The 24,153-nt window shown below is 40.0% G+C and overlaps 1 protein-coding gene across 1 annotated transcript in view; it reads left to right on the top strand.

Moving 5' to 3' along the window:
* CPED1 (cadherin like and PC-esterase domain containing 1) overlaps positions 1-24,153 on the top strand; it is a 408,757-nt gene that overhangs the window by 183,594 nt on the left and 201,010 nt on the right. The window contains exons 7-10 of the mRNA XM_040343743.1: positions 850-992; positions 7,512-7,584; positions 14,874-15,026; positions 17,619-17,723. Coding sequence (XP_040199677.1) covers positions 850-992; positions 7,512-7,584; positions 14,874-15,026; positions 17,619-17,723 — 474 coding nt within the window. The remainder of the gene's footprint in view (positions 1-849; positions 993-7,511; positions 7,585-14,873; positions 15,027-17,618; positions 17,724-24,153) is intronic.

Raw genomic sequence — 24,153 nt, 5'->3', positions numbered from 1 at the left:
CCCGAGCCAATCAAAAAAGGGAAGGGGGGAGGGGTTGTATTGTGGGTAGTCGGGGGAAAAAGGGAAATTGGAAAGAGCTAGGTGATCTTCAGCCAGAAAACTAGGCATGCTGTATCTGCCTTGCATCCAATTCGCATAACAGGTGAGTGTAACGGGCTCTCAATGGAGCCGGTATACACAGGTCCGGGCAGCCATGGTTTGGATTGCATTAGGGTGCTGTGCGTCTTTGGGTCCGGTTCAGGTGTGAATTCAGGCAAACAGGGGTAGGCAACCTCAGCCCTCCAGCTGTTTTGAAACTACCCATGAGACATTGCAAGACCCTGACAATCAGACCTCTTACACACGACCGAGTTTCTCGGCAAAAACCAGCAAGAAACTTGCTGGGAGATATTTTTTTGCAGAGGAAATCGGTCGTGTGTACATTTTCGTCGAGGAAATTGTTGAGAAACTCGACGAGCCAAAAAGATTTTCTCGGTCGTGTGTACGAGGCCTCACAGGTATGACTCCTAGAGGCAGAGGCATGATGAGATTTGTAGTGAGGAGCCGTGGTTGCCTAGTAGACCTAGTGACATTACAAGTGTCTTGATATTTCTTCCCAGTAGCACAGCTATGTCACCTGATGTATTGTAGGCATCACATTGCTGGCAATTTTCTTGTGAATGTTCATGACCGCACGCCGCTTGCGGGTGTGAATGTTGAAAATAATGCTGTTTTCTAGACACAGATGTGAGTGAATGACAGCTTTCTGCAGTGATAAATGGCTGAGAACAACATCAATTAATCAGAGTAAATACCGTGATTTAATGGTTTTGTGAAAAATGTGTGGTATTTGTGTCACTCTCGTCACAGCTCCAGCACTTCTATGGACACTTCTTCAAGACAACATCTCCAGAAGAAGCTTTTAACGTCTTGAAGGTGATGATAAGCAAGCTGTTGCTTACCCTGGAGGTAATGAGCGAGGCAGCTGCTACAGGACCAAATTTGCTGAACAGGTAAATCCTATTCAAACCATGTGGACTGAATATAAGGACAGCCCAAGCTAAAAGGATTTTTTTCTGTTCAATACTGTGATGTTACATTTCTTCTTATTCCATCAGTGGAAAATAAATACATTTTGAAAATGTAAATTTTTTCTGCTGCGCAGCAGTATTGGCAAAACAATAAAAAATGACAGAAGAGCAAATTTATGAATCAAGGTAATCTAGTCATTTTTGTCCAACCCTATTATTTTTCAGCAAATCAATGTAAATGAGAAAATGATGCAGATAATTAATCCTAATTGCCTGGTTTCATGAAATGTGTGAAACTCATCTGATTAACTAAATCTGTATTTAAATAATCAGGCACATCAAAGATGAAATATATTCCAAAATTATGGCATTCACTTTATAGTGGGCATGTTCATTAAGACAATGCAAATTGCAGATATAATGATTATAGTAGAGCAATCATTATGCCTAGTACACACGATCAGGATGAAAAATAAAGCTTTTGAATCGATTGTACGATAATTTGATAATTAGTACACAGCTTTCGAGATCTGATAATGACTGTTCATCCAAAAGTTCATACACAAGTATCTGAAAAGATAGTATTTGTCTGGAAAAAAAAACAGAAGAGCAAGAAACAAAAGAATACATTACAATACAACACATTATATCACTTATGAAGTTGTATTTTGCTGTACGAGTATTTTTGTAATTTTAGTAATCTCTTCATTTTCGATATGAGACTAGCATGCCAAAAAAAATTAGACGCTCATTCGTCTGATATTCTAATCGTGTGTATGAGGCTTTAGGCAGATTTCCGTTTACTGCAAGCAGATCAGTGAAACAATTTTGTTTTTCTGATCTCTTTAGAATGCAGATCATTCACATAATTGTTGCTCTATGCCCACTCCATTTAAGAAGACTGTATGCCCTATAAATTAGTTAATTAGAGGTTGTAAACCTCAGAGAAAAACAAAACAAACAGACCCTGCAAGACAAAGGCATAATGAGCTAGTATGCATCATACATTTTCCACCGGATTTACTTCTGGGTTCGCGGCTCCGGCGGGAGCCGCCGGTAACGGCGCGAGTCCTAAAGAAATGGCTCCAGCAAGCCGTTTCTTCAGTGCGTATGTGCCGTTGACGTCAGCAGCAGAGCATATACTGAATATCTCCTAAACTGTGCAAGTTTAGGAGATGTAGAAGTGACCTACAGGTAAGCCTTGTTATAGGCTGACCTGTAGGTAAAAGTGGTGTTAGAGAGTTTACAACCACTTTAAAGCTTTTTCCTCCAAAGCCTATCGGAATTTCATGTCTAAGATACTCTTCAGAATTCCGATGTGTGCCTCTACACGGCAAATGTCAGTTTGGGTGACAGATTCATGGACCTGTTGCAGACAGGTTCATGAATCTTGGGCATGCACTGCATGTGGAAGCACACTGAGCAGGGTATTTATTAAACTGGAAGCAGCTTTTTCAGTTAAGCTTTAAAGATTATAAAAAGACACGGATTGGTTGTCATTAGACATGTACATTCGTTTTCGTTCAAATGCATTTTTGCCCAAATTTCCGCTATTTTTATTATCGTTTTAACAAACGACAACGAAAGCACAGAAAGCGAAAACCGAAAGATCCGACATAAACAAATGCTTTATTTTCGTTTTCGTTGCAGTCGAATGTGCCTAACCTTAACTCTATTAGTCCAATATTATTCTACATAGAGAGAAAAGATTCGACATAGAGAGAAAAGATTCGACATAGAGAGACATGAAGATTCGACGAAGTAGCTAAAAACTTACGATCGCAGCAAGCGGACATTTATGGTGAAATGCTCTGCCCATAGGCTATACAAGAATTCTAATGTTGGTTGACTAGTAATAATAATTAATAAATATAATTATTATTAGTCATACAACATTAGAATTCTTCTATAGCTTGTAGGCGGAACATTCGACCGGAAATCTACGATTGCGGCATCGTACAGTTTTGTTGCTCCATCAAATCTTTTTTTTTAAAGATTCTGTCAAATCTTTTTTTTTTTTTTTTTTTTTTAAGATTCCGTCGAATCTTCTTAGAACATTCGACAGACACCATAAGCCTTCAATGACAGTTTCGACCTTAATTAATTTGGATTTTCGGACGAATGCATTTTTTTAACAAAAAACAAAATAAATAAAAACGAATTTCAGGAATAACCAAATAAATTTATTTTTCGGACGAAAACTAAATTTCTAAACTAAATATTTCAGTGTACACATGTCTAGTTGTCATGCTCAGTTGCTCCAGATAAATATAATTATTATTAGTCATACAACATTAGAATTCTCCTATAGCTTGTAGGTGGAACATTCGACCGAAGATATTTCAGTGTGCACATATCTAGTTGTCATGCTCAGTTGCTCCAGATTCTGGTGGCTCCAGTCTTAGTAAACTGAGTTTGGAGTCCATACGATGTGCTTATTCCGCACCTGTGCAGCTGCAACAGTGGGGAGGGGGGTGTTTGGGACAGACAGGAGTTCCCCATGAGGTCCAATGCCCTTGTGATTGAAAGTAGTTAGTGGATTCTTAGTCAATAGACAGGCTGCTATTGGCTATAGAATCCATCCACTGCCTGCTGTCAGTTAAAAGAGAGCGGACCTGATGGAGAACTAGCATCCCGCAGCATTTAAGGTTGCAAGGACAGTGTCCATAACAACCAATAAGAGGGAGAAGGTATTGGGCTCCATTCACAAAAGCATCTTGCCTGCGGTATTTAGGTGTCTGGACACATTTTTTCTAAATATTGCATGCAATCCTGAAATTATCAATTCACTATACTGCTTCACGATATTTACTGCAAAACGCTCAAAAACGCTTCATATATCATGCCTGGGGGTCCCCTTGTTCTGCCTGTAAAATGGTGCATCTTTGTCATGTGTTTTACTGTGCAGCAGCAAAATTACATTTCCAAAGGAAAAAATGCTCACGGCTATAATGTATTGCTATAATGTATTGCCAGATCCCGGGAATATAAATAAGAATCAATGAAATAATTGGCATAGACCCCTCCCCAGTCCATACCAGGCCCTTCGGATCTGGTATGGATATTAAGGGGAACTTCACAACAAAATAAAAAAAAACAGTGTGGGGTGCCTCCCAAAATCCATACCAGGACCTTCTGGGCTGGTATGGCCTCACCCCCCCCCCCCCCCTGGCCTGGCAGGCTGCATGCTCGGATAAGGGTCTGGTATGGATTTTGAGGGGCCCCACACAGTTTTTGTATTTAATTTGCTATTGCTGGCTAATTTGGCAATGTTTTTTTTCCATTTAGCTGTCAGTGAGGAAGCCCTCTGACAGCTGATGACTCATCCATTGTCAAAGACATGGCGGCTGGCTTCCTGGCCTTGCTCCCTAACAGCCTATTGACGTATGCCTTATGCTCAGTGGTGTTCAGTGAACCTATGCTCGGCACAAACCGTTTGCCCACACATATAAATACCCTTCTTCCAACAATAAAAAAGACAATAAATAATAAAAAAAGACAACAATATTTATATATGTTTTTTGATGTTTTATTAAACTTTGAAGAAAATACAGTGTGGCACTGTGGAAAAAAAAGAAGCTCACAAACTATACTATGAAACTATTTTGTTAGAAGGATGAGGGCTTTAGCTTTATTTTAATTTTGTTTTTTTGAAAAGTAAACTCTCTTATAGCTTTTAGATCCATTGTGGCTCCTAATTTCACCATTCAAATCAGGCCTACTGCTGCTGGGTGAAAAAATAAATTAGACATTTGCAACCATAACTACCCAGAAAATACTTTCTTTCAAATTGAATTAATCATACTGGGGTGCTGCTGTATTTATGCCAAAATAGAAGTACAAGTTAAAAAAATATATACCTTCAAAATAGGTGATGCCAGAATGTGGTGTCAGTGATGCTCTCTGTGAAAATTGTATTGTTCTGTAATACCAAATACAGCTTAAAGGCATCTCCCAGACATGTAATTTTTCCCCACAATCTTATTCTCTTTGCTGTTTTAATTTTTTATTTTTTTTTGCATTGGTACAAGTCCCCAATCACATTTTTGGACTTCAAAATGGGTTTGATGAATGCCCTGCTGCAGGCCAATATTTTTCAAGCCTTTATTAAGAATAAAAAGATCACAGATGACACAGCAGTGTAAAATTGACAAGCAGCAGAAGGTTTTTAAAGAGGAAGAATTGATCACAGATGACACAGCACTATAAAATTGTCCAGCAACAGGACAATTTTAAATTTTAAATTTACTAGATATTTTTTTAGAGATATTTTACAAAGAGCACAGGCTGGGGCTTTACTACAAGAATTAAAAGAGAAGTACTGTATAACCAAAGCTCTATACTTCTCCTATAGGTCACAGAAGTGCAGTTCGTACTTTATTCAGGGATAGGGATAAGCCGAACACCCCCCTGTTCGGTTCGCACCAGAACTTGCAAACGCACCAAATGTTCGTGTGAACTTTAGAACCCGTTTAAGTCTATGGGACTCGAACATTTGAAACCTAAAGTGCTAATTTTAAAGGCTAATATGCAAGTTATTGTCCTAAAAAGTGTTTGGGGACCTGGGTCCTGCCCCAGGGGACATGTATTAATGCAAAAGAAAGTTTTAAAAACGTCTGTTTTTTCGGGAGCAGTGAATTTAATAATGCTAAAAGTGAAACAATAAAAGTGAAATATTCCTTTAAATTTCGTACCTAGGGGGGGTGTAAGGTTAGCATGTGAAATAGCGCATGTTTTCCCGTACTTAGAACTGTCTCTGCACAAAGTGTAATTTTTGAAAGGAAAAATGTCTTTTAAAACCGGACTATGAATTGTCGGCTCTGGCAATTCAAAGAGGATTCATTCATTAAAAAAAAAAAAATAGCGTGGGGGTCCCCCCAAATTAAATTTCCAGGCCCTTCAGGTCTGGAATGGAAATTAAGGGGAACCCCGCCGTCAATTTAAAAAAAATGACGTGGGGTTCCCCCCAAATATCCATTCTAGACCCTTCAGGTCTGGTGTGGATTTTAAGGGGAACTCCACCCCAAATTAAAAAAAAATGGCGTGGAGTTCCCCCAAAAATTCACACCAGACCCCTTATCCGAGCACGTTAACCTGGCCGGCCGCAGAAAAGAGGGGGGACAGAGTGCGGCCCCCCTCTCCTGAACCATACCAGGCCACATGCCCTCAACATGGGGAGAATGTCACCATGTTGATGGGGACAAGGGCCTCATCCCCACAACCCTTGCCCGGTGGTTGTGGGGGTAGGCGGGCAGGGGGCTTATCAGAATCTGGAAGACCCCTTTAACAAAGGGGACCCCCAGATCCTGCCACCCCCTATGTGAATTGGTAATGCGGTACATTGTACCCCTACCATTTCTTGAAGGAAGTGTAAATAGTTGGAAAAAACACACACACACACCGTAGAAAAAAGTCCTTTATTAATAAAAAAAAAATTAAAAAAATTCAGCGGTGGTAATTTACTCTGTCCCAGCTCCCTGCTCCAACGTTGTCTGTATGCGCTGTAGCTTTGACATTTCTTATATAGGGGAGGCAGGGCCACCCGTCACGTGGCCCCGCCCCCTCTGATGCACCCTCTGCTACGTCACTGGGGAAGTCCAGCAAGGGGGAAGACTGGGCTTCCCCAGTGACGTAGCAGAGGGTGCGTCAGAGGGGGCGGGGTCACGTGACGGGTGGCCCTGCCTCCCCTATATAAGAAATGTCAAAGCTACAGCGCGTCATTCGCTGGGCTGTGTCCAGCGGAGAGAGGAGGTCGGCGTGGCTGCGCTCTGGATGGATGGATCTTCTCATTGCTGGACCGGAGATCAACCGTCGCTGGATACAGACAACATTGGAGCAGGGAGCTGGGACAGAGTAGATTACCACGTGGACTACAGGAGAGTCAGGACTCTCTCTATGTTGCAGATAGAGAAAGGAGCTGTGTGTTAGTGGGCGTCCTGACTCTCCTGTAGTCCAAGGGAGGGGGCAAGGACGACACTCAACACCAGGGAGAAAGCCTCGCATTACGGTGTGTAGTTACAGACAGAAGAACAGGAAGTGAGGATTTCTCAGAAGAAATAAGGACATTTAAAAGCAAAATCGAAGGATGAGGTAAGTGAAAGAGCGCACTAAGGTAAAGGAGGCTATTAATGAAAAAAAAAAACTGTACCTTTACAACCCCTTTAAGCTATAGAGCACATAAACAGTTTTATTCCCCAGCAGGAGTCTAAAGTTCTACCTGCTGGCTAAAAGATAATATGCACAATTTGAACATGCTATATTTCATATTTGGCAATTATTATTATTATTATTATTGGCAATATAATGACATTTTAAACAAAACTACCCATTCCCTTTAAGAGCTGGCAACACATGTATTTCAACAGCTGAAAAGTCATATGCTGCCTGAGCCTGAAGATTTATAAAGCTGTGGAAAAAGGGTTGTCACCTTTAGCATTAAATGTTATCATTGTAACTTTACTCATATTTGCATCTTGTGACAACTTATCTGAAATATTTCAGGTGCATTGAATGTTTTCAGCTATTAACATTTGACATTGGATACAGCCGTGCCTTGCCTCCCTCTGTGCTTGAGGTCAGTATTATGAACAGCTAGACTGCACTGTGCTTTTGAACTAATGTTTGAGTCAATTTGCCAGGCACACCATACAAAAAGCTTTTCTTATGTAAGTTTGAAATAGAAAATCTATTATCGTACAGCAGAAATCAGTCCGTATACTTTAAAGAGAGACTTGGATTTGGCATTAAGCAGAAAAGGATTCAGACATTGGGATTGATTTACTAAAGGCAAATAGACTGTGCACTCTGCAAGTGCAGTTGTTTCAGAGCTTAGTAAATGAGGTAAAGCTTCAATTGGCTTTACCTTGCTTACTTCAAAGAGTACCCAATCACGTGCAAGCAAAATAATGAGATAAAAAAGCTGAATTTTTGCTTGCACATGATTGGATGATCAACTGTGGGTATAGAATTAGGTATATGGGATTGTATGATATTTTTACATTTTATTTATTTTTATGGTTAAAATCAACGCTGTATCCTGGCCAAGGCCAACAAGGCCCAGGCTTAGGGCAGCACTTTGCAAGGGGGCAGCATGGAAAGAGTCCTGCCGGCTTGTGCCGCACTGTTAGTGTAGCACCAGTCTTATGGGGCAAACTGGGCTGAGCGGCAAATTAGTCTAGCGCCTCCATAAAGCACCCGCACTCCTTCTGGTATGCGGGTGGCGGGCATTCCGCAGCTGTGGGAGAGGGGGGCTGCTTCTAATTTTGACTGTCCTATCATCCTGGACCACAAACATTCCTCAATGTGCAATATGTTTTCTTCTGCACCATTGGCATGGTTATATCTTCTTAGTCCTCTCCATAAAATGATCAGAACTTTGTGCTTAAAGTAGAACTATAGGCAACACTTTTTATTTTATTTTGGATAGAGTAAGGGAGGGTTATAGCCCCTGTCAGTTTATTTTTTACCGACCCTGTCCCATTGCAGATATTTCCCTTCACTTCCTGCCAAACAGAAAGTGAGAGGAAATCTGTGCACATTAAGGGAATTCATTGTTCCCTCCCAGTCCCTCAGAACTAGTGTCCCCACTCAAATTTCAGGGTGGGTCTTAAACAGCAAGGGGTGTAGACTTGACAGAAAGGGGTGGGTCATATTTAAATTAGGGGGTGCATAAGTTTAGTCAGGCCTAGGGCAGCACAAAACCTAAATACACTACTGGTTGAAAGACTTGTGTCTTTTTTCAAACTGACTAACTATGTAACTATATGTAAGTCAGCAGGACTTCTGCTCATTTACTAAGTTCTGGAGCAACTGCTCTTGCAGAGTGTAACTGCACTTTGCAAAGTGCACAGTCTATATTCATTTAGTAAATAAATCCCATTTACGTCAAGGTGGCACTGTTGTCTTTTTAAGGTATAATGATGAGCACCACACACATAATATTCAAATAATGCCCCCTACTTCTGTATTGCAAGTGTATACTAGAACATATTCATAGTTGGCATACAGCTGTCCCATCATCTGCATTATTCACTTACAGCAGTCACTAAGTGGAGTCTCTCACATTACAGCACCTCTATCCATACCTTTTGAGTTTGACATTTATCCCCAGGTTCAGAGCACAGCTCTGGGACTAGAGTAGAAAAAAAAACACAGATTGATCTGAGCAGTGTCACAGTCCATTGGATGCAGCCACTTTTTGAATGAAAGTTTTTTGAACATTCCCCATTGATCGACTTCTGGCCCTAGATAAATTGAAATGTGCCAGGTTCAGCAGGAATTTTGATCCATCTATGGCCAGCTCAAGTGCAGCTTGCAAATTAAATGTTAAATTCAGAAAGAAAAATACATCAAAACTCAATTTAACTCAGATAATTCTGCTATGGATATTATCTTTACTTTGAGTATTTAATTAACCCTAGTAGTCCAGTGAATCCCTCATATCTAACTCTACCTTTCATCTATGTGGTAGTCCTTTCCTATTTATGAATGTTCTATTGGGTAGATTTTCCTTCACTGCCTTTTCTGAAAACACAACAGGAAGTGATAGAGAATCTGCTCCAAGTCAACATAAATACCCTCTAAAACAGTTGTTACCAGAACATGTATACTGAGCAAAATATTACCCTGAAGCTTCATAAACACAACCGAGGAACTCGACGGGCGAAACACATCGTTTTTCTCATCGAGTTCCTTGTTAGGCTGTTGAGGAACTCGACAAGGCAAGTTTCTCCATTCCCGTCGAGGAAAAAGAAGACATGCTCTCTTTTTGGCTCGACGAGATCCTCGACAGTTTCCTCGTCGAAAAATGTACACACGGCCGGTTTCCTCGGCAAAAAAAAATTCCCAGCAAGTTTATTGCTAGTTTTTGCAGAGAAACTCGGTCGTGTGTACGAGGCCTGATTCCAGTGTTGACTGCAATTTTTTACAATTTTGCTAATTTCTAATCCTGGTGCCAATGGTCACCAGGACAAATAAAAAGGGTGAATATCTTCAGGAAAGATTTCAGATAAAGGAGGTTATTTATGAAAGGCAAATCTGCTTTGCACTACAAGTGCAAACTACAAGTGCAAATTGCACTTGAAAGTGCACTGAAAGTGCACTGAAAGTGCACTTGGAAGTGCAGTCACTGTAGATCTGAGGGGCTCATGCAAGGAAAATAAAAAGCATTTTTGCTTGCACATGATTGGTTGATAAAATCAGCAGAGCTTCCCCTAATTTCAGAGCTTCCCCTCATATCTACAGTGATCTACACTGACTGCACTTACAAGTGCACGTTCAAGTGCAATTTGCACTTGTAGTGCAAAGTGGATTTGCCTTTCGTAAATAACCCCCAAAGACTTCAATGAAGACACAAAAAGCCGTGAAATTGCCACAAGGGGCCAGATCCACAGAGCAAGTACGCCGGCGTATCTACTGATACGCCGGCGTACTTTCAAATTTCCCACTTCGTATCTTTAGTTTGAATCCTCAAACCAAGATTGGCATTTGGGTAAGACCCGACAGGCGTACGGATCTTAGATGCAATACTTCGGCGCCCGCTGGGTGGAGTTTGCGTCGTTTTCCGCATCGGGTATGCAAATTAGCGATTTACGACGATCCACGAACGTACGCGCGGCCGTCGCATTTTCTAACGTCGTCTGTAGTCGGCTTTTTCCGGCGTATAGTTAAAGCTGGTATTTTGCGGCGTATAGATAGACTTGCCATGTTAAGTATGGCCATCGTTCCCGCGTCGAAATTTGAATTTTTTTTTTGCATAAGTCGTCCGTGAATAGGGATGGACGTAACTCACGTCTAAGTTCAAAAAATGTCGTCGTTGCGACGTCATTTCGCGCAAAAGCACGGCGGGAAATGTCAAAACGGAGCATGCGCAGTTCAAACGGCGCGGGGACGCGCTTCATTTAAATTAAACCCGCCCCCAACCCGCCCAATTTGAAATCCGCCACCAGAAATACACTACGCCGCCGTAACTTACGGCGCAAACTCGCTGAGGATTCGAATATATGCCAGGTAAGGTACGGCGGCGTAGTGTATCTCTGATACGCTGCGCCAATCGCAATCTATGTGGATCTGGCCCAAGGTTTTTAACTGAAAACAGCTAGACTCTTGCAAATAATTGACTATGCTTGGTTTAGAGTGGTTTAAATTTTTAATAATTTTTATATAATATGTTACAGTGAAAACATGTTTTGAAAATTTTTGCAAATTGTTAAATGGCGCACAATTAATTTCATTGGGTTATTTTATCTTTTAAAAAATATGTCAGAAATGAGAAGAGAGAAAGCAAAACTGGCTAAAATTAAATTTTCAATAGAATTAAAGACAAAAATATTGTTTTCAAACATTTTCACTGGTAAAAAAAATGCGAAAGGAGATTGGTGAATTTCTTTTGTGGTATTACTAGGCTGTAAGTCAATTGTTGGCTAGAATATATTCCCTTCACTTCACTTTAAACATTTTTGTTATGATAATCTGAATCTCCATATATGTATTCAGGAATATCTTTAAGATTTCATTTGCATAAACCAATGTAAGAAGATTCTGCCATTTATGTATAAAGGGTCTCCCACGGCGGTTATGGCCAGCACACTCTAATAATGGTTCCTAGAAATTCCTTTGTGCCCTATGCTTGCTACAGACAACTTCTGCCTATGAAAATAAATTAATATCAAGTATGTACATTAGAAAAAAAAATCCAGAGATTTTTAATATACAGTTCACGTTGCTGTATATTAAAACATTTAATTTTCAGAGAACATTCTTTTTCTTATGTACTCGCAACAGTCATTTGCACAATGGAATGCACAGGGAAATGTGGAATCTGATTTTTATCAGAGGCTTTTTTCGCCTGAGGCAATTATGTTTTAGGTTTACTGAACCTTTGAAATTTGCTGTTCAGCATATACAGGTTATATTATTAAATGCATCATTAGCATCTTTACCCAACCAAATCCACTTCTTTTTCTTTACTAAGAAGCTAAAATAAGCTTTTGTTTTCAGTTCTAGGGCTCTATGGTATACTCTCAGTAAATTGTGTGTTTTTTCCCCCCTATAAATTTTTGAAATGATAATAATTAAAAACTGCCAACCAAAAATTCTAAGCTTTTTTCCTAGAACACTTTGGTGTTCTGATTCCTTTTTCGGTACAAAACACTGCATAACTTTATTTAGATTGATTTAATGATTTCCCAAAAGCTTTCCTTATATTAGCACCTTTACCCAACCAAATCAACGTATTTTTCTTTACTAAGAAGCTAAAATAAGTTTTTGTTTTCAGTTCTAGGACTCTATGTTATACTCAGTAAATTGTGTTTTGTTTTTTTCCCCTATAATTTTTAAAATAATAATAATTAAAAACTGCCAACCAAAAATTCTAAGCTTTTTTCCTAAAACACCATGGTTTCTGATTCCTTTTTGGGTACTAAACACTGCAGAACTTTTTTCGATTGATTTAATGATTTCCCAAAAGCTTTCCTTATATTGTCACTGGGAGGTTCTCACTTTTCCCAATTTGTTATTAGAATGGCTAGTCTCTGTATCGTCAGAATAGAATTGCCATAACATTTTCTAAAGTTCCTTGTCCCTCAAAAGTTAAATTTCATTAACCTCCCTGGCGGTATGATTATTTCAGAAAAAGGGTGCTGAAAGCGGTACCATTATTTGCAAGAAAATTTGGCGTTTTATACTGTAGGCCTGAAATTCTTAGGAATAACTCACTTAAATCTGACCAAACAAGAGACTAGTAGGCATCCCGGGTATGACATTTTTTTAAAAACAAAATTATAAATTATAATATAATAATTATAAATAATTATAACAAGTAATAATATAATTATAATAAAAAATATTTAATAATGTAATCAACTCAAAATCACTGAAATGTGCTGTTGCAGAATTGTCACTGTCATTACTTTTATTATTTTTTTTATGACGAATTTCCCCACAAATCGCTATCGCACAATTCTGCAAGTGATTATAATGTATTATCGCTGTTTTCTAGCTGCTCTAAAACCATTTTTGACATAAAGGGACACTTTTGGTTGCTATGGACAATCTACAGTTTGCAGGGAGAAAGAACCGTTTTTATTATATAAAAGTACATGTAGGGAACTGGGCAGACCACTAGAAACAAGGGGGGGTGTGTATTTTTTACATACAGTACTGTAATCTATAAGATTATAGTATACTGTATGTAATGTGTTTGTTTACGTTTTTGAATTTGGCGCCGTTCTCCGCTCCCGTGCGGCGCAACGTCGCAGGGAACGGAGATCGGCGGCACAGGAGGACACTGTGTGAATCGAGCGAGGTCCCACTCGCTCACACAGCGGGGAGGCATCGCTGGATCCAGGGACAAGGTAAGTAACTTTGCCTGTGGCTGCAGCGAGGGGAGCCCGAGTCTGACTCGGGGTTACCGCTTTTGGTATAAAAATCTCACCCCGAGTCAGACTCGGGAATACGGAAGGGTTAAAGGCGAACTGATCCTTTATGGACAGATCTACCAGGTTTGGCCAACATGAGTGAATATGTTTTTGCACTAATCATTCTCACAAAAAAACCCACAATGGTCTGATTTCTAACTGCCTTCTCTTGTATGTGGAAATTTCAAGAGGGATGGACAGCCGCACTCCAAAGGAACTTTTAAAGTTGTCTTTATTGGTAAAATTGACAGAAATGCATCATAGGATACAGCCAAAGAATCGGGAAAAGAAGCAGCCGATGCGTTTCACACTCATTTAGTGCTCAGTCATGGCTAAATTAGTGTGAAACGCGTCAGCTGCTTTTTTTCCCGATTCTTTGGCTGTATCCTGTGATGCATTTCTGTTTATTTTACCAATAAAGACAACTTTAGAAGTTCCTTTGGAGTTTGGCTATCCATCCCTCTTGAAATTTCCACATTTGCCTAGTGCATTGCCAGCACCCTTGGTTTCCTGAGAGGTTCCTGATTGCTTGTTGGACCCACTTGGAGCGGTGACTCCCTTCCCCTGTTCGTTTTGGATTTTGCCTTCTCTTGTATATTGGTGGCTTAATTTAGAAATGACTTATAAAAAAAGACAACGTTGGGTGAATCTTCAATGCATTGAAAAATGCCACATACTATACAGTTATAAAGTTCTATTTCATACCTCAATTTTATAAGATGTAAAATTCTTGTGATAAGTTCCTCTCTTGGGTCATTTCCAGGTTACATTCTAGTGTTGCGTCACACTTCCAGCCCTTTCACCCCACAGCATGTGAATGGTACCAAGGTAGCCTCATGAAAGTGCTAAAGTCCAAACTCATATGAATCTCTTCAAATGATCTAAGATTCAGTAACTGATAAATCTTCAGAAATGAGCCTCAATGGGATTTATTTATTATTCTCACAGCTGCAGAACTGCTTAGTTATTCCTTATAAAATAGAATCAGATTTATCCTATAAATAATGATTCTGTTTTGAATTGTTTCCAATGTGATGGTTGAGTCAAAGCCCATTATAAAAATATGTAACACTGCAATGGCCAGCATGCCACTTTTTTCTGGAATTGCTCACAGCAATACAATAATTATTCATACGCTCTTTGAAATTCACTAAAGCGCTGCATGAAAAAAGACATTTGTCAAAAGAAAGATCCCAGAACAACCAATCAGAAAGAATCTTATAGCATATCTGACTATTGTAATTAGAAGTTTAAAGGAATGCTAGGGTCTGTAAAACTTTTCAGTCATAATACTATTTCTAGAAAGTATGTGTAGGTGAGATAGATGCTAGGTATTGCATTATTAATCTCTTGTGGTTGTGGAAAGTCAATTTTCAGTTCTGCAACTGTCCACAATGCTGGTTCAATTTTCAAATGCATCTTTGTAACTTTATGTCTTGTTTCCAAGGTAAAAGAATTGCCTGATTTCCATGATCTAAACGTGGAGAAGCTTGATGAAGTGGAAATCATTCTTCAACATGTGTTTAAATTTATAATACAAAACAGTGATTCCAGTTTTTTAGACATAATGGAACATATTGAAAAGTATACAGCTATAAAGGTAAACTTATCTTAATTTACATGAAATATAATTTTTTTTTTTTTTTTTACTGAACTTATTTAGTCAAAGGTGTTTCTAAAGATCTGCAATGCAGGTCTATGCCAAAATGATCATTCAGGTAGTATAAAGCAAACCTCTCAGGCCTCGTACACATGACCGAGGAACTTGTCGTAAATGAAACATTGTTTTTCTCGACGAGTTCCTTGTCAGGCTTGTGGAGAAACTTGACAAGCTTTCTTTGCGTACACACTGTCAAGACCAAATCTCCTCGTTCTCAAACGCGGTGACGTACAACACATACGACGGCAGGGGAAGTTCGATTCCACTGGCACAACCCTTGGGGCTGCTTTTGCTGTGACAAATGACAAATGTGTTATCTCCATTACAAACGCTACTTTTACCGAAGTTGCGCTCCCGTCTCATACTTTGTTCTAAATATGCGCGGGTTTCTAAGCATACACAAGAACGTGTTTCTGGTCGAAAACCAGCCTGACGAGGAACACGACGAGGAAATTGAGACTCCCGTCGAGGAAAAAGAGAACTTGTTCTCTTTTTTTCTTGTCGAGTTCCTCGACAGTTTTCTCGATGAAAAACATACACACAAACGTTTTCCTTGGCAAAAAAGCTCTGCCACCAAGTTTCTTGATGGATTCTGTCAAGGATAAAGGGTCGTGTGTACGAGGCCTGAGTCAACTTATTGGATGTCCTGCCATTCCTTTTGGAGTGTGATCATACTCTATGAGAACAACATCAGTTATTAAAACCAGAAGGATTCCACGATAAATATGAGTTCAATACAGTTAGATAAAAAGTATAGTTTTAAACAACCGCTTGCTGAAAAATGTAAGAAGGTTAAAATCACTTGTATGATCCAGTGGCTGATCGTAGGGTCTACAACCCATGCTCACCTGGTTATTCAGTACTGTCCCTGGTATTGTTTCTGACAGGCAAGCCAATGCTTAAAGCGGAAATAAACCCATCTATTTAGTTTCCAAAACCAGTTACATTTCCGACATGTGCAAGAAATGTAACAGTCCCATTGGTTGTGCTCTCAACCAAACTATCAAACCATCCAATGGCTGGTGCATAACTGATCACATGTGCAGCATCATGGCAGTTAAAGATTAAACAGAGGCCAAGATGGCAGCTTCCTTGGCTGAAAACGATAGGAGGGTTTACTTCCACTTTAATCTGCTAAGGAAATTTCCAATTCACAAGTATAAGTCACTGACAGTAACGTTAAAGCGGGAGTTCACCCGAAAAACATTTTTTAACATTATATTGATGCTCATTTTGTCAAGTGGAATCGGGTAGTTTTTTTAAAATCGAAGCAGTACTTACCGTTTTAGAGAGCGATCTTCTCCGCCGCTTCCGGGTATGGTCTTCGGGACTGGGCGTTCCTATTTGATTGACAGGCTTCCGACAGGCTTCCGACGGTCGCATATATTGCGTCAGGAGTAGCCGAAAGAAGTCGAACGTCGGTGCGGCTCTATACGGCGCCTGCGCACCGACGTTCGGCTACTTTTGGAAAATCGTGACGCGATGTATGCGACCGTCGGAAGCCTGTCGGAAGCCTGTCAATCAAATAGGAATGCCCAGTCCCGCAGCCCATACCCGGAAGCGGCGGAGAAAATCGCTCTCTAAAACGGTAAGTACTGCTTCGATTTAAAAAAAAATACCCGATTCCCCTTGACAAAATGAGCATCAATCTAATGTTAAAAATTACGTTTTTGGGTGAACCTCCACTTTAAGCTCCTCTAAAAGTATAAAATCCTTCAGCATCTGTCGATTATGAGAGTGGCAATGTAGAACATAATCATGTCCATGTATTCAAAAGGGTTCCTCTCATGCCAGTCTTAAACAAATGTTAAATAAAGGAAGAAAAATAACTTTCCTCTCCTGGGAGGCGCTAGATGAATTTAGATTTAGTGTATAACGAGATAATTTTGCATTCTTTACATCCAAAAGGCAAAAAAAATAACTTTTTTTACAATAATACTATCAAAATAAAAGGCATCAGCATATTTATTTCTCTGGGGTAGCAATTTAAGACCCGGTTCACACTGGGGCGACTCGTCAGGCGACGCAGCCGCCTGACAAGTCGCGTCCCATTCTAGTGAATAGAACCGTTCTAATAGGAGCGACGCAAGTCGCTCCGACTTAGAAAAAGGTTCTTGTACTACTTCGGGGGCGACTCGGGGCGACCTGCATTGACTTCTATACAGAAGTAATTTTGCAAGTCGCCTTAGATGTCGTCTTCATGCCGCCTGGCCGAGTCGCCCCCGAAGTCGTGCCGCCCCTGTGTGAACCAGGTCTTAGGGTAAAACCAGTGCTCTAATAAAAAATAAATAAAAAAAAAAACACTCCTTCCCTGTCAGGAAAAAATATACTCAACATTGACATTGCCATGAAAAACCTCTTTGGTCATCAGTAAAAAGTAGAAGAATGTTCAACGAGTACTATTTGACATCAGAGCCTGCTTGTTGCAAAATTGACTGAACTTTCATTTTTTGTGGTTAAAAAAACACTGCTATTTACCTAAAATTATAAAATTAACAAATAATAAACATGTCACCTTTACTTTACCTCCAGGAGAACATTTGCCGGATGGATCAGATTCTAGATTTAACATGGGAGGATATAGATGAATTGTATATTTTTATGAAGGAGCTGACAAAGATGGAAGCTTTTGAATTGGTAATTTATTTTTTGCTGTTATAAATTTAAGATATTCACAGTTGTAATCGCATATATGTGCACTTGTCTGTGTTTTTATTATTTCCTATCAAGTGCAGTTCTACTTTCATTCCAGTTCCGGGCAAACTCCCCCAGACCCCATTCATGCAAGTATGTAAATTAAGAATTCTGACTTTACTTGAATTTTACCCTTCTGCGTGCCTTTCCAGGTCAGTGGCTCAACATACAGGGAGTGCAGAATTATTAGGCAAGTTGTATTTTTGAGGATTCATTTTATTATTGAACAACAACCATGTTCTCAATGAACCCAAAAAACTCATTAATATCAAAGCTGAATATTTTTGGAAGTAGTTTTTAGTTTGTTTTTAGTTTTAGCTATTTTAGGGAGATATCTGTGTGTGCAGGTGACTATTACTGTGCATATTTATTAGGCAACTTAACAAAAAACAAATATATACCCATTTCAATTATTTATTTTTACCAGTGAAACCAATATAACATCTCAACATTCACAAATATACATTTCTGACATTCAAAAACAAAACAAAAACAAATCAGTGACCAATATAGCCACCTTTCTTTGCAAGGACACTCAAAAGCCTGCCATCCATGGATTCTGTCAGTGTTTTGATCTGTTCACCATCAACATTGCGTGCAGCAGCAACCACAGCCTCCCAGACACTGTTCAGAGAGGTGTACTGTTTTCCATCCTTGTAAATCTCACATTTGATGATGGACCACAGGTTCTCAATGGGGTTCAGATCAGGTGAACAAGGAGGCCATGTCATTAGATTTTCTTCTTTTATACCCTTTCTTGCCAGCCACGCTGTGGAGTACTTGGACGCGTGTGATGGAGCATTGTCCTGCATGAAAATCATGTTTTTCTTGAAGGATGCAGACTTCTTCCTGTACCACTGCTTGAAGAAAGTGTCTTCCAGAAACTGGCAGTAGGACTGGGAGTTGCGCTTGACTCCATCCTCAACCCGAAAAGGCCCCACAAGCTCATCTTTGATGATACCAGCCCAAACCAGTACTCCACCTCCACCTTGCTGGCGTCTGAGTCGGACTGGAGCTCTCTGCCCTTTACCAATCCAGCCACGGGCCCATCCATCTGGCCCATCAAGACTCACTCTCATTTCAGCAGTCCATAAAACCTTAGAAAAATCAGTCTTGAGATATTTCTTGGCCCAGTCTTGACATTTCAGCTTGTGTGTCTTGTTCAGTGGTGGTCGTCTTTCAGCCTTTCTTACCTTGGCCATGTCTCTGAGTATTGCACACATTGTGCTTTTGGGCACTCCAGTGATGTTGCAGCTCTGAAATATGGCCAAACTGGTGGCAAGTGGCATCTTGGCAGCTGCACGCTTGACTTTTCTCAGTTCATGGGCAGTTATTTTGCGCCGTGGTTTTTCCACACGCTTCTTGCGACCCTGTTGACTATTTTGAATGAAACGCTTGATTGTTCGATGATCACTTTTCAGAAGCTTTGCAATTTTAAGAGTGCTGCATCCCTCTGCAAGATATCTCACTATTTTTGACTTTTCTGAGCCTGTCAAGTCCTTCTTTTGACCCATTTTGCCAAAGGAAAGGAAGTTGCCTAATAATTATGCACACCTGATATAGGGTGTTGATGTCATTAGACCACACCCCTTCTCATTACAGAGATGTACATCACCTAATATGCTTAATTGGTAGTAGGCTTTCGAGCCTATACAGCTTGGAGTAAGACAACATGCATAAAGAGGATGATGTGGTCAAAATACTCATTTGCCTAATAATTCTGCACTCCCTGTACTGAAGCTTGCATTTTCAGAAGATCAGCAATAGTAGCCCCCATAATTCTTTCACTACTAGTTTTATTTAAAGTGTAACTGAAAGCAAAGGGCTAGATTCAGCAAGAATTTACACCGGCGTATCTATTGATACGGCGCGTAAATTCAAAGCTGCGCCGGCGTATCTTCTTTCTGTATTCAGAAAGCAAGATACGCCAAAATTAGGCTAAGATCCGACTGGCGTAAGTCTCTTACACCGTCGTATCTTAGTTGCATATTTATGCTGGCCGCTAGGTGACGCATCCGTTGATTTCAGCGTCGAATATGCAAATGAGCTGGATACGCCGATTCAGAAACGTACGTGCGCCCGGCGAATTTTTTTACGAAGTTTGCGTAAGGCTTTTTCCGGCGTAACGTTACTCCTGCTATATGAGGCATAGCCAATGTTAAGTATGGACGTCGGGACAGCGTCGAATTTTCGCGAATAGGGCTTTGTGTAAATTACGTTCACGTCAAAAGCATTGACTATTTGCGACGTGATAAGGAGCATGCGCACTGGGATACGTTCACGGACGGCGCATGCACCGTTCGTTAGAGACATCATTTACGTGGGGTCATGTTTTATTTACATAAAACACGCCCACCTCTTCTCAATTTGAATTTGGCGCGCTTACACCAAGAGATTTACGCTACGCCGCCGTAACTTAGGGCACAGGTTCTTTGTGAATCCAGCCCCAGCCTCACTAAGTTACAGCGGCGTAGCGTATCTCAGATACGCTACGCCCGCACAAACTGGCGGGCTTTATGAATCTAGCCCAAAGTTTTTTTCAGATTTAAATTTAGATAGAGGGATAAGGGATTAGAACCCCTGCCTGTAATTTTCCTGATCACCAATGTCACCAGGAATGAAAGTTGTGGGTAAATCTATCATTCCGAGTTGCTATCAGAACAGGAATAGAGGGGAAATCTTCCAATGGGGTCTCTCGTTCCCCTAACAGCTCTTTAAGAGGGAATTTACCTCACTTTGGAAAAATATCCTCTTACTTCTTGTTGAGTTTACATGACAGAAATTCAAGGAAAAAGTTCTTAATGAGGCAGATGACAGAAAAGAAAACTGACAGTAGTTTTACCCTCTGCTACTCTGCTATCCAATATATATATATATATATATATATATATATATATATATATATATATATATATATATATATATATATATATATATATATATATATAAAATATATATATATATAATAAAAAAAAAGCCTAGATACATTTTAAGCAACAGGTGTACGCTCTTGTGTTTGAACTTATAAAATGAGTGTAGGCATACATCTAAATGCATTCAAAATATATATAATATGTGCAAAATGGATCGACTGCTAAAAGTTTTTTTCTTTCAACCCAGAGATCCCTACCATACATAATAATCAGGTTACAGACCTCACTTCCATTGCAGCAGTAGGGCTTGATAAAGATTGTGATGGAATATGGAAGGAGCAGCAGCTCACAGACAAAGTAATTACACTGCTCTCTAGTCATTCCTTAAGCTCCATGGGTTACTTGGACAGCACTGTGCAATGCAGGAGAACCTGATTGGCTTAGGCTATCTTCATATTAGTGCGGTTGTGATTTAATCTGATTTTCAGTGCGACTATGTAGTGCAACTTGGTTACTTTTTTGGCACAGCTGCATTTTCACTCATCCCTGCTGTCAGCCACGCAGGGGAAGTGGTGTGTCATTTGGCCCCAGACAAGCAACATGTTGGGTGTCGGCAGGTGGCGGATTGTTTTTTCTTATGGGTCGGTGGCTGTCGTTCATCGTGATTGACATAGACCCATATCGCTGGAAGATGCAATTTACAATGAATGTACATTGGGGGATTTTTGTGTGTTTTAGTTTACATTTAATATTTTTTGGTGAATGAGTAGGGGTACTAGGTACCCCTACTCATTCACATAGCAGGCGATATCAGGGGGCCTCCTTGTTAAAAAGGGCTTCCAGATTCTGATAAGTCACCCCCTGCACCCCCACAACCACTGGGCCAGGGTTGTGCTGAAAAGGCTCCTGTCCTCCTCAACATGGGGACAAGGTACTTTGCCTGGGTAAGGGGTTCCCCTGGAAAAAAAACCCTATGTTGAGGACATGTGGCCTGGTATAGTTTGGAGGGGGGGGGGCACACATCCGTCTCCTCCTTTCCTGGCCTGCATGCTTGGATAAGGGCCTGGTATTTTATTGTTGTATTTTTTAAGTGAGGTCTTTTCAAAATTGATACCAGACCAGAAGGATTAAATTAAGATCTTTTGTCAGTGTTGAGATGTATTAAGAACCATTCAAAGTCACTGGGGGTTATTTACTAAAGAAAAATCCACTTTGCACTGCAAGTGCACTCAAAAGTACACTTGGAAGTGCAGTCGCTGTAGATCCGAGGGGGACATGCAAGGAGAGTAAAAAACAACATTTTAGCTTGCACATGATTGGATAATAAAATCAGCAGAGCTTCCCCTTATTTCAGATCTACCCTTCAGATTTACAGCCACTGCACTTCCAAGTGTATTTCCAGTGCACCTTCAAATGCACTTGTAGTGCAAAGTGGATCTGCCTTTTGTAAATAACCCCCACTGTCTAATGCAATGTGTTAAAAAAAATGCATCCTTGACCCACACATAAGCATGAATTGAGGCTAACATTTTGAGAGTATCTTCTTGTTTTCTTATAGTTTTTTTTTTCAACTACAACATTTTTTTGTATGATATCACCACTACCTATAAAAATATATGTTTAAAAATAATTGTTCTCCAAGTAGGAAACCTGAAGAAATCTTTGATGGGTGCAGTCTTTTACAAAGTGGGGTTTGTTTCCTAAAAAAGGAGAGTGCAAAATTTGGTGCAGCTCTGCATAGAAACCAATCAGCTTCCGGATTTTTTATTCAAAGTTTAATTGAACAAGGTGAAGCTAGAAGCTGATTGGCTACCATGCACACTGTAGCTGCACCAGATATTGCACTCTACAGTTTTAGTAAGTCAACCCCAGTGCTAACTTGCTAGTCTCAGAGCTGTGGCATTTCCTACTTTGAGCCTAGTACATAAGCTGCGTACCAGAGACGGACTGCTTTCATTGCAGGCTCTGTGGAATACAGGCATTTCATACAGTTACATTTAGTTTTCAGCATAAGTTTATATATATATTTTTTTTACTTTGCTGAAACTAAATAGTGAAAAATACTCTGCGCTTTGTGTGTATGATATGTTAAAGTGTATGATACATTAACATGTATCTAAGACCAGGAATAAAAATTTAACATATTTCAGTTTACCAGTTTTTAGGTCTGATGGCTGATTTCTTTTCTTTCTTTCTTTCCTGGCTTTCCTTTTATTTTCACCTGGTGATCCTGCCTGTATATTCCATGTCCCTTAGGGTGATGATACCTACTTACTGTACTGCATCTATGGAGGAGCAACATTGTCACCATAGGACAGATGGGGCCAGATCCACAGAAGAATTACGCCGGCGTATCTATTGATACGCCGCGTAATTTCAAAGTTCAGGCGTCGTATCTTTGTTTTGTATCTACAAAACAAGATACGACTGCATCTGGGCTCGATCCGACAGGCGTACGTCTTAGTACGCCGTCGGATCTTAGGTGCATTTTTCCGGCGGCCGCTAGGTGGCGTTTCCGTCGAATACCGCGTCGAGTATGCAAATTAGCTAGATACAGCAATGCACGAACGTACGTCCGGCCGGCGCATTTTTTTACGTTGTTTGCGTTTGGCTTTTTCCGGCGTATAGTTACCCCTGCTATATGAGGCGTACTCAATGTTAAGTATGGCCGTCCAATTTTGAATTTTTAACGTCGTTTGCGTAAGTCGTTTGCGAATAGGGATTTGCGTAGAATGACATCACCGTCGTAAGCATTGGCTTGTTCTGGTTTAATTTCGAGCATGCGCACTGGGATACCCCCACGGACGGCGCATGCGCAGTTGGAAAAAAACGTCATTTACGTCGGGTCAAGACGTATTTACGCAAAACACGCCCCCATTACATACATTTGAATTGCGCGCCCTTACGCCGCCTAAGTTACGATACGCCGCCGTAACCTACGGCAGAAATACTTTCAGGATACCAAAAAAAAAATGTAAGTTACGGCGGCGTAGCGTATCATAGATACGCTACGCCGGACGGAGGAATGCGCCGATCTACCTGGATCTGCCCCCTAGTGTTTTAGCACTAGAGAATGCCTCTTCTCCTCTCCATAATATAGGAAAGGGCTGTTTTGTAATCCACAGAGAGAACAATACTAACTGAAAACGGTCAGCAGAAGCAAAACAATAGTAAGGTATAAACTCAAAAGAATTCTGGTATTTTTATTTAACATTTTTGCACTTATCAAGTATATTTGGGAAACCACTTTTAATGGTACATTTAACAGACCAAACTGTAGTAAAAGAAAACATTAATTGTTAGGATTTACTGTATATACACTTTAAATACCCATATACTATATATATATATATATATATATATATATATATATATATACATATATATATATATATATTACACCTGTATATTTTGAAAAAGAAAACAGACTTATCAGTCACAGAATATTTAGACCGGTTTAGTGTTATAACACTTCATTTTGTATCTGGTCTTTGATGGAG

This window comes from Rana temporaria, chromosome 3 (assembly GCF_905171775.1).
Source record: "Rana temporaria chromosome 3, aRanTem1.1, whole genome shotgun sequence".
NCBI classification, from domain to species: Eukaryota; Metazoa; Chordata; class Amphibia; order Anura; family Ranidae; genus Rana; species Rana temporaria.
Note: the sequence above shows the minus strand (reverse complement) of the source record. Positions and strands in the feature narration are given on the sequence as shown.